The 10,932-nt window shown below is 36.6% G+C and overlaps 1 protein-coding gene across 5 annotated transcripts in view; it reads left to right on the top strand.

The window, feature by feature from the left end:
- Window positions 1-10,932, top strand: part of STAU2 (staufen double-stranded RNA binding protein 2) — a 171,281-nt gene that overhangs the window by 18,335 nt on the left and 142,014 nt on the right. For 3 of the 5 annotated variants that reach the window (XM_072924765.1, XM_072924766.1, XM_072924764.1), the window contains exons 2-5: window positions 1,611-1,818; window positions 2,879-3,024; window positions 7,607-7,766; window positions 10,051-10,186. In XM_072924765.1, the coding sequence (XP_072780866.1) occupies window positions 1,620-1,818; window positions 2,879-3,024; window positions 7,607-7,766; window positions 10,051-10,186 (641 nt within the window). In that variant the 5' untranslated portion in view covers window positions 1,611-1,619. The remainder of the gene's footprint in view (window positions 1-1,610; window positions 1,819-2,878; window positions 3,025-7,606; window positions 7,767-10,050; window positions 10,187-10,932) is intronic. The other 2 variants (XM_030266336.4, XM_030266334.4) reach the window with 1 other exon arrangement.

The raw sequence follows: 10,932 nt of genomic DNA, 5'->3' as shown, positions 1-10,932 counted from the left end.
TTTTTTCTACTTTTGCCTTTTCAGAGACTTAAATCAGTTATCTGTCTTTCCTCAGTAATAAAAATGGCATTCTGGTCTGAACCTCTTCTCCAAAGCACAGAGTCACAGTAATAGGATTTATTATTTTCATTATACTAGTGCAACTTTGTTAAAGTACTTGTACTCCAAGGTGTAATGAGCAATTTGGGATCTTAATCCAGCAATACTGTCCCTCTGAGTAAATACTTGGATATTTTAAATGGACTGGGGAGGGGGGGCAAAAAAAATACTGATGGTAATCAAAATTTTTATATAGGTTATTCATTTCAGTAAGCCCTCCGTTAGAAAATTTCAGGCATTGAATGGGTTTTTGTGGGTTTTTTTTAGATAGGGAGAGAGAATTATCCCAGCAGAAGGAGCAAACAGCTTGGTGGTAAGCTTGTGATTGATGAGAGCCGAACCCCTGCTCTGCCTTAGCCAGCAGGACCAGAGCAACTGCTGGGAGAAGTCCCAGTTGCCCAGGCCACTTGTTGGCTCTCACAGGTTTTGTCTCTCTATCTGCTTTGTACAGATCAGCTCATGTGTATGAACCCCAAATAATACAGTCTATGTACATATTAGTGAGTAAAATATATCAACCTGCTCCTTATGGGACAGGAGAAGCCCAAACCTTTTTCCCAGATGACTGACGATGACTGGTTTCTCTCTTAATTGAGTGGATTACCTGGGATGCCTGCAGGCCCTTAAACTGCTCCTGAATAGTTTTTGCAGCAGCAGGAGTTTTCAGCTAGTAGCCCAAATTTTGCCAAGGAACATACTCCAGTGAGTAATATGGAGTGGTGCCCTAACCCTGGTTTGTTTATGCATATAGACCTAGCCTGAGAACAGGTATTTGCAATAAAGAAACTAATTTAGGCAGATGAAGAGATAATTAGTACCTGGCATATTCCAGGTAAATGTTTTAGCTATTGGGTTAAAGGCTAGTTTAGGAAATTAAGGTACCTCTGCCAGTAATTTATGCAAGGATTTTGAAGTACTTCACCTGTTGACTGAATAAGCAGTGATTTTTTGTGAAGAACTCACATCATTGGCCAGGGTTTTTTTGCTTGTTTGTTTGTATTTTGTTCCTTTTTTTTTTCTTCCTCTCTTTTCTAGTTTTGTATCGAGCCAAAAAAATTATAGGTATTTTCTCTTGTGGCCCTATTTTATACATAAGATGCACTTTACTGGAGAAACAATGGCAAAAGTTTGCAAGTTTGCTATGGCAGTTGGTTGCAAAGTCATCCTCTCTTGAAGATACTGGCAAGTGCTTATCTCATCTGCAGAATAATTGTGTAGCATTTAATTCTAGAATAGTAATTCTTCCTGCTATATTTCAGGCAGGGTGACCCTAGCATTGAAAAGCAGAACCTGGAGCCAAGGTATGCGGATTCTTCTCCAGGGATGTTCTTTGGCTCTGAGCTCTGTTTCTCTGTGCTTCCATTTGGAAGTAATGTTAGCAGAGGCATGACTTTTGTGGACAGTTTTGTGACCTGGAACCAGGAGCAAAAAAGGAGTGTTGCTAATACCACTGTAGTCATTGGACATTAAAAGTGCAGAGTGCTCTGCTGATAACAATGTACTTATTGCAGTGACAGGCAATGGCACAAGTTAAAATGCAGACTACAGCAAACCTGTCTGGACCCACCATGGCCCCTGTGGTGCTACCCCTGCCAGTTACAGCTACAAATACACTGAGTCTGCCATCCTCAATGAATGGATCCATTTCAGAATCAGCTGCCAGCTGTAGCAGTCCTACTGCCAGCCTTGTGGATCCCACGTCTTTGATCAACTCACCAGGTAAGCTGGTCCAGATGTATTTTCTTTGGTGTTCAAATTAATCTTTTTGATGACTTGTTAATTTAAAAAAAAAATAATAATTAGGTCTTAAAGAGGATTAAAATAAAGGAGAAAACTCACGTGGAAAAATGTTTTTGCTAAATAAACTGTTTACTAAGATTAGTTTCTTTATTGAACTTAGACTGGGAGTGAAGTTTTAATCAATGATATAAAAGCTCAGGAAAGAACATGTCTATTTTGTCAAATTCTCAGAGTATCTTTTATAGAGAAGTTTTAGTGGGGCAGGAAGGTCTCCAAGTTTATTTCTCTTCCCTAGAACAGAATGTCTTCTGAATGCTTGGCAGTATTTGGTGTTTCCTTTGTGGCCCAATAAACGCTGTAGTTTCTGTGCTGAACTAGGTATAAAATGCAGAAGTGTGGTCCTAACAATTTAAGCAAGAAGTGACAATGTGTGTGTGTTAGGGATAAATACAAATAAATTTCAAAAAACCCACAGAAAGTGAAACAGTCTACAGAAAGCAGAACTAAATCCTTAAAGAGGGAGGTGTTCTATGGGAGTGTTCTGAGAGTGACGTCAGTATTGTGAGAAAAGTCTAAAACTCTGGGAAGAAGCTGGCAGAAACAACTGGGGACTGCAGGGTTTCATCTACTGTATTTGTCTCATAATTCTTATGCTACCCATTTCTGCTTCAAAGAGTGGAAAAATTCAGGATTTTCAATTCTGAAAGAGTTGTCAACTCCAGGAACCAGTATACTCCTGACAGTAAACTTTGGTGACACAGAAAATATAGAATATGCATGTGCTCTCCTGCACTGTCATCTTTTATAAAGACATTTTGGGAAGCAATAGTTTTGGGGCTTTTTTAATTGCATGTAATCAAAAGTTGTTATTGTGAACTACATAGTCTCATGTGATTAATATATAAATGCTATTTAAACTTTGTATTTAGCATATATGCAAAAGTTGTGGTTAGCCAAAGTATTTCCTTTTTTAAGCATGCTGCTTTTGCAAAGCTTTGTGAAGTTGTGAAGAGTACATTTCTCCACAAAAACTTTACAGACTCTTTATTTACAGCTCCTCTCCAAGATAACATGGCAAACCCCAAAGAGAAAACTCCAATGTGTCTGGTAAATGAGTTAGCCCGTTTCAATAGAATTCAACCCCAGTATAAGCTTCTGAATGAAAGAGGGCCTGCTCATGCCAAGGTAAGGTCACAGTTCCAGGTGATGAGCCATACCTTACGTGCTGAACAGATATCATGGTTTGGACAAATGTGCTTGTCAAACCCAGCTACATTTCTAGTGTAAGGGCTTTCTTCCTGTTCTTTATTTTACTGCTCTTTTATATTACACTTTCTCAAAGTATGCCTGTGTTTCTGTTACAGAAGCCCTGTAGATAATTTTGTACTTTACTTTGTCTCTCATCTTTGAATTTACATTTGCTGGTCTTTATATAGAACTCATGAACGTCTTTTCAGGGTATCACCACCCTTCCTTAATCTTTCTCAGGCATTTGCTTTTTAGGCTGCATGAGTCTTTCTCTGCAGTCAGCATGCTTCTGATAACTACCTCTGCATTTGTTTCATGGTAATGCAGGTGATGGCAAATTTGTGATGTTTTTTAAAGTGCTTATTGATGCAATTTTTTGTCCATGAAGTTGATAGTCTATCTTTGAGTCTTGCATTCTAGGGCACAAACTTTATTGTTCTGCAACTTTACAATGTAGGGTTATACTAAAACTCATAATGTGATTATAGCATATAAATTTCTAGTGATTTGACAGCTAATTCTGGCCACGTCATGGATGGATGTCCAACTTAATAAGTAAAAATTAGGATGCTTTCAGATGATGGGGAATACAGAGGAATATCCTCATGATATTTTTTGGATATAATTTTGAATTTCCTCCCTACTTAGGAGCAAACTAGGGAAGGAAAAAAAATCCTAGAAAAGTCTGAGTGAGACACTGGCATATTTAGTAGCTGTTTTGTACATAGTATTTCTGGAGTGGCCAAATCACATGAGGCAGCAGGGCCAGGGTGTAGATTAGTAACAGTTTCAGCTCCTCGTGGGCTGTCTCTGCTCTTGCCCCTTGTTCCTGTGTTGCACACTATGTTGCCAGCTACTGCAGAACTGATGCAAATCACTGACCTTCAGCTTTGCTGGCTGGCGATGCTGAACGTGTTACAGTGGTGGAAATGATGTCAGCAGGTGTGGGGCTGCTTTTAGCATCCCTCATTGCAAATGGAAATTGAAGTGCTCTTCCTCTTCCTGGAGGCGTTTGGCGCCACAGGGTACACTGACTGGTTGGTTTTAGGTTGCAGCATATTAAATTTGTTGGGCTTTCTGTGACTTCTCACTATTGTGTTTATTGTGTTACCTTTTTTTCTATTTCTGTGAAAAAATAATTGCTGTGGTTGTGGTGTGGTTTTGGCTGTTTAAATTTCTCAGCAATAAGGAGATTTGAGTTATATGACATTCATATTATGCTTAAAATTTTAGTAGGATAAGAAATTGTTGACAGGTGGAAGGGGGCGCCCTTCTCCCAAGCAATTGGCAACAGGATAAGAGGACATAACCTAAAACTGTGCCAGGAGTAGTTCAGTTTGGACATAATGAAAAATTTTTTGACTGAGAGGGTGGTTAAGCATTGGAATGGACTGCCCAGAGAGGTGATGGAATAGCCATCCCTGGAGGTTTTCAAGAAATGACTGGACATGGCACTTAGTACTACAGTTTGTGTGGTGTGGTGGTGTTTGGTCAAGGTTTGGACTCACTGATCTTAGAGGTCTTTTCCAACTTTATTGATTCTATAATATATTTGTTATTACTTTTAAAGGAGTTGATATCAGTGAAATTACTTAAGTCTGCATTATCTGCACTTCTGAAATCCAGACTTGAATTGACTTTCTTAATTTTTCAGTCTTTCAATTTACCTCGTTCTTTTCATTGTGCTCATAGTAGTAAAAAAAACGGTTTTGTGCTTTATAGACTCAGAAGGATATTACATCTAATTTTGATCTGTGTTGTGAGATAAAAAAAGAGAAATGAATGAAGAACAAGAGTGCTATTAATAAGATTATGCAGGTTTTGACCTATGAAAAACAAAGAAAGAGATAGAATTTATTATGACTCTCTTAGCAGTTTAGTATCATGTCTTGCTAATAATATGATTATATACTTGACAGAATATGTGAAACAGACCTGAATCTGTCCTGGGAGGCGTGACCTGAAGGATGTAGTGCTGCTGTTGCTCTTGGCCCTTCAAGGAGCTTCTCATATTGCTTTGCTCCTACACATACTCTGTTCCTGACCACTAGTGGTTTTCACAATTTTCAGACATGTTCTACAAGATAGCTGTCTTTGTCATTACCACAAATGCTAGTAACTTTTTATACCCTTTTTTCTAGTTGTCTCTGGAAAATAAGTTTAGACAATCGGGGTGAAATGGAAAACTAGAAACAGTGCACTTGGGAGAGAAGGAGCTCTTCCTAACACTACAGTTAGGGTTTCTAGAAGTCTGCCCTCCAGGTGGATTCTTTATTATAAGAAAAATCAGAAAGTCTTTGTTAGCATAAATGATACTTTGGAGTACATAAGTCAGATTGATCATATCTTCCATGTCAGTGTCATTTTAGGACGCAAAGGAACAGTGTCAAAAGAAAGTGGACAATGGTACAGAAAAGAGGGAAAGGGGTGGGGGATGTAGCACTTCAAAAACTGGGAAGGAGGATAGAAGGTTTTGCACAGAAGAAGTGAGGAGTAAAGAGTTGTCAGAGCTTAAAGAGACTGACCTTACAAGTACAGCAGAGTGGAAACAAGCACTAGTGTGGTGGCCTTTGCCTTTCTGCTCTCTGAACATCAGGTAAATTATGTTGGGTGTAAGGAATAGAAATTTCATCAGGTGAGAAGTGTCTCTCAGTAAATAGCAGAACTGTTAGCTCTGGTATTCCAGGACTTGAATGTTCCATTGTCTGCTCTAGAATTTGGATTTAGGCAGGTTTATTCCTTTAATAAAGGAGTAAGCTTAATTCTATGTGTAGGTTTTTGCAGGAGTTTTTTTGGAAGATGTGTTAAGTGAGAAGGTGCTCTGACTGGCAGAAATTTACTGAGCAAGCACTTTATCATCTGGAGTTCCTATTTATTGCTCTAAGCACTAAGAGTTATAGGCAGATAAGTAGCCATTATTAATCATATTTTCATTTAAATTTGGGATTTTCCTCCTCCTATAAAAATATTATACTGATAGTTTCTTGAAAAATCCAGATCCAGATATCAAATTTCAACTTTTTTAGTAATAAGGATATATGTTTGTAGGTAATTTATATAATTATGGGTATTTAGCTCTAATACCCATCTTATCTTTCAGATGGGGGTAGGGGTAGGGTTTGATAGAGTGTAAAATTAAGACACTATTTCTCTCTTTCTTCCATGAGGAAATTGTTATGACTGCTGTGGCAAAAACATGGCAATAAGAGCTGTGATACAGAGACTTGCATTATGCTTCTGAAAATTACAGTAGGCCAAAACTCAAGGCTGTAATTAAGACACCACTATGTATTTATAACATTTTGAATGCAGTATGTGCATGTGCAGAGGGCTGAGTTGGGAGACACATACATACTTGTGTTCAAATGCTTGTTTGCAAGTACTTGCTGAAAAAAGTATATGTAAAGGCAGATTTAAGGGCTGCCCACCATATTAATCTCTAAAAGCCTGGTCCTGAATCTAGCAAGTTTAAGTAAGTTTAAAAATTAGAGAGCTGTCAAAATTAAAATTTTACTTTCTATACTTCTCGTACTAATATGTAGATCTTTTTTTTTCTTTGACTCAAGTAAGTTAGTCTGTTTTCTGAGGCAGGTGATTCTTAGTTTACTGTGTGTATCTGACTATTAAGTCCTGCCTTTTATCTAGGAATTATATGGCAAATATATTGAGTTTCTAGCTTTTCTCCCCTTGTTCTCAGATGCTCAAATTTAAACAGAACATTTATGTATAACAGAAGATAGACTCTATCTAATATCTTAAACATGCATTGAGTTTTATCTGCACAATTTGCACAGCATGGATACTTGAAATAGCCCTCTATCAGAATTTGAAAAATATGTTTTTTATCAGTTAGTCCATTTCTGAACTCTGGATTTTTACAGTTCCTGTCCTCAGTATAGATCTTACATTAAGAACTGCAGTTTCATTACAAAAGATAATAATTCTTTTGCTTCTTACTTTATCTTTTTGAAAGTGTTTGAGTTGTGACTCTGCCCTAACAAAAGGCATTACTTTTAGAAATCTGGGTGAGAAATTAATTCACTCAGTAAAACTATCTGGGCAAAATTCTCTGCTGCCTTGAGAAGGGTGTAGTCATTTATATTCATTCATAATCATTAAAAAATTGATTTTTTTCTCATAGCATGTTTAGTATTTGTTTTCTACAAGTGAAGTGACTAAACATACTCAAATAGATGAAGAAATGTGTTCATAGCTGACCTGTACATAATCTTCCAAGAGCAGAGGATCAGTTTGAAGTTATTTTTACTTGGTTTAAATATTATTCTGTTCTTTGATAATTGACATTGCCATTACACTATTTCACTTTGTGATTTGAAAGGCCAAAGGTTGCTCACTGATAAGGTCTCACTGATCTCTGTAAGAATCAGATGCGTTATCTGGGAGTTGAATACAATGAAAAGAGAGCGTGGTTTCTCTTCAGCCCTGGAAGCTTTTATACAGATTGTTCTAATCCACAGTGATAATCTTGCCAGTGTTTACCTGTTCTTTGTCTTTGAAGATGTTCACAGTGCAGCTGACTCTTGGAGAACAGACCTGGGAAGCTGAAGGAAGCAGTATTAAAAAGGCCCAACATGCTGCTGCTAGCAAAGCATTGAATGAAACTACCCTTCCCAAGCCAACGCCTAGACCACCCAAAAACAATGTAAACAATAATCCAGGTATGAAATTTTCCTCTGAGTATTAGATCTTGTTGAAGTGTTGGTACATTATAGCACTAAATAAGTAATTTTAACAAGATACTTAAATTTCTAGGATGAAAATCAACATAGCTGTAGTATGATTGGATAATGCAGAACCTCTAGTAAGCTTTCATGGAAGAATTCTTAATGCACATACCTAAAATGGTTGAACTGTAAGGGAATATATTAATTAGGTAATGCTTAGATGTGTTCAAAGTGATGGTATGTGATCAATGATAAGCAGACAGGAGAAAAGCAGACTGAATTAACTAAAACACATTTCCCAGAGCTTTATTTTTGCTAACTTTTCAATGAAGTTGGAAATTTTATCCAGTCCAATCCTGTGAAATTGCATCTCTGGTGTAAACAAAAGGCTGGGATTTGGCATGAGAACTTTGACAGGTAATTTCCTGCATGCTGAGTTTTCTTTCAGAGCAGCCTGTGCTTTCAAAAAGCTTTCAGATGTCTTTAGAAACTTGTTTCAATAATAGAAAGAATGTATACTGGTGTCTTGCAGCCTTAATTTTGAGCTGTTACCTGCAAGTTCCCTTCAGTGCATGCGAAACCTTCTGAGGTACACATCTCATGCACATGCTCAGTGATCTGTTCTGTCTTGATCAATAAAGAAAAAAAATCATAACTTCATTTCAGACTAAAGTAAAGGGAATAAAGTGGTGAGAATATTTTCTCATTTTTATTTTTAAACAATCCTTTTCCCCCGCTTGTTTTCTGTTTTCCCTTTTTCCCCTTTAATTTCTGTCTGCCCCTCTCCCTCTTTTAAAAATGTATTCTTCAGCCACTTTCTTAAAATGAAGTAATTGCGCAGTTTATCTTCTCTGTGTTGAAAAGAGAAAAGCAGGAGTAAATTTCCTTTAGAACTTGTGAATATTATCCTGAGCATTGGCCATGAAGGATTGTTTGAGAGTGGTGTGGTAGTGTTCTCTCACTCCTTTGGAGATCTATATGTTGCCTCTCCAGACCCAGGACATTGGTTTTACCCTGTTTCCTTCACAGTCACTGTGACTGTGGCTGCTTAGAAAGCAGAAGGCTCAAATCTCTGTGAAAAGTGATCCTTGCAGAGTATTACTGAGTTTCTAGAGTTTTTTGTCTTTGAGCATATTCTTAGACGGAAGATCTGATAACAAGAGGAATAGACTTTAAGAGAATTAATTTAAAATTTTATCACTTAACACTGTAATTTTTCTCCAAGAAAGGTGCATTGTATATGCACAGGTATCTTCTCATCAAAATGACATTTTGTATTTTTATTAAAAATTTGAATTCATAGTAATGTCATGCTCTGGAAATTATAAGAATTGTTGTTGGTATAAGTTTTTTATTAAGTGGCATAAACATTTTCATCATTTGCCATATAAATCTTCAATGTCAGACTGGAAAATTAATCATAGCTTTTTAAAGGGTAAATTTAAAGGGTAAATCATGAAAATATTTTCAGAATATATTAATTTATTTTTATTGGAATAACATTTACCTCATTTAGGATTCTCTTACAACAGTGTAAGTGGGGATTACTGTAGCTGAATGTTTTACGTAAGAAAAAAAAAGAAAGAAAGCTGGATGTAGCTTATTTGGCATTTTTGAAACCTTGCAAGTGGGCAAGTACTGGCTGCTTTCTATTTTTTTATTCTGTCACCAGTAGATGGCTGTAGTTGCACTGATTTCCAGGAGCTGTATGCTCAGTCTGTTAGATCACTCCTATGAGAACATTAGTTCTTAGACATAGTCTGAAGTTTTCACGTCTTGCAAATAAAACATTTTTTCTAACTTGTTGTCAGAGTCCTGAATGACTGCAGTACTGCCTGTTACTTCATGCTGTTTCAAAGACACTCTGCTCTATTTGTGGTTTTATTTAATGGTATTCAGCAGAAAGACACATTATTCTATTGTCTTTCTAGTTCTTTCAGGAAGTATAATGTATTATTAGGTACTTAGGAAAGATGAATAACCAGCCTGATTATTACACTGACTTTCTCATTCATATGTGAAGGTTAATCCACTGAAACTGCATAGAAAATGCACTGAGAGAGATTTTTAAATGTTCTTTTTCATTGCTTGTGATTAAGTTGACATCTATATTCCCATCTTTTACAGAAATTGAAATGTCTTTTTAGTCGCATCTTTTTAATTTAAGTGGAAAAAAATCGTGTCGGTCTCTCTTTATAGCTCAGTCCTGCTTGTGTGTTTTTCTGTATTTCTGGTTTAAGCACCTTACTTACACTGGTCTTTTTGGGTTTTTTTGCAGGCAGTATAACACCAACTGTGGAGCTGAATGGTCTGGCGATGAAAAGAGGAGAGCCCGCCATCTACAGGCCATTAGATCCAAAGCCAATCCCCAATTACAGAGCAAATTATAATTTCCGGGGCATGTACAATCAGAGGTTTGTACGCTTTCTGTTTTCTTTTTTTTTATCTTTATGTCCTAAATCTTCCTAAAATTTCTCGGTTATTTCAGAGTAAAAGGAAACAAAAAATGTTGTTAAGAAGAGTCTGCAGTCTTATTTAGAAACATGCATAATTATCTCCTAAAAGAGACAGGTGCCCTAAGCTCATCACAAAGACTAAAGATGTCTGAAACTGCTTTTATTTTTAATAAGTGCATTAAAAAGCACATTACACAGCCAGGGTAGTGAGGAGGAAGAGCATTGACTTCAGAGAGAGGTTTTGCTTTTCTTTGCTGTCATGTGATTAGAACCTGTGGCATTAAAAATGAAGCAATCTTTTCTTAGAAATTGAATATAAAATTGGAAGGAATGCATTTTGGTAACTGGCTTGAAACCATTTTCAAGTTTCTGTTTTTTTTAACCATTCTTCTTGGTCAGCTGTCTCAGTTCCTTAATCCTCAATGTTTATTTAGGAAAAATCCTTTATTTCACAGTTTAGAAACCTATATTCAGAACTATGTCAATTTGTAATCTGGAAAACTTCTTTCTCTGAGATAGGTTTTTTTCCCCATTTTTCCATTTTTTTCCCGAGACGAACTGTATTAGATCAGGTCTTTTGAAGCTCCAAAAGTGAGACAAAATATGATCTGTAATATGAGAAAAGACCAAACCAAAACAGGTCAGAAAGTTCTAGTGACATGTTTTATCAGTGAAAATTTTTTTATTTTTAATAAATCTTGTCT

Source organism: Taeniopygia guttata, chromosome 2, assembly GCF_048771995.1.
Source record: "Taeniopygia guttata chromosome 2, bTaeGut7.mat, whole genome shotgun sequence".
Lineage (NCBI taxonomy): Eukaryota > Metazoa > Chordata > Aves > Passeriformes > Estrildidae > Taeniopygia > Taeniopygia guttata.
This window is presented reverse-complemented; position numbering and strand designations above follow the sequence as displayed.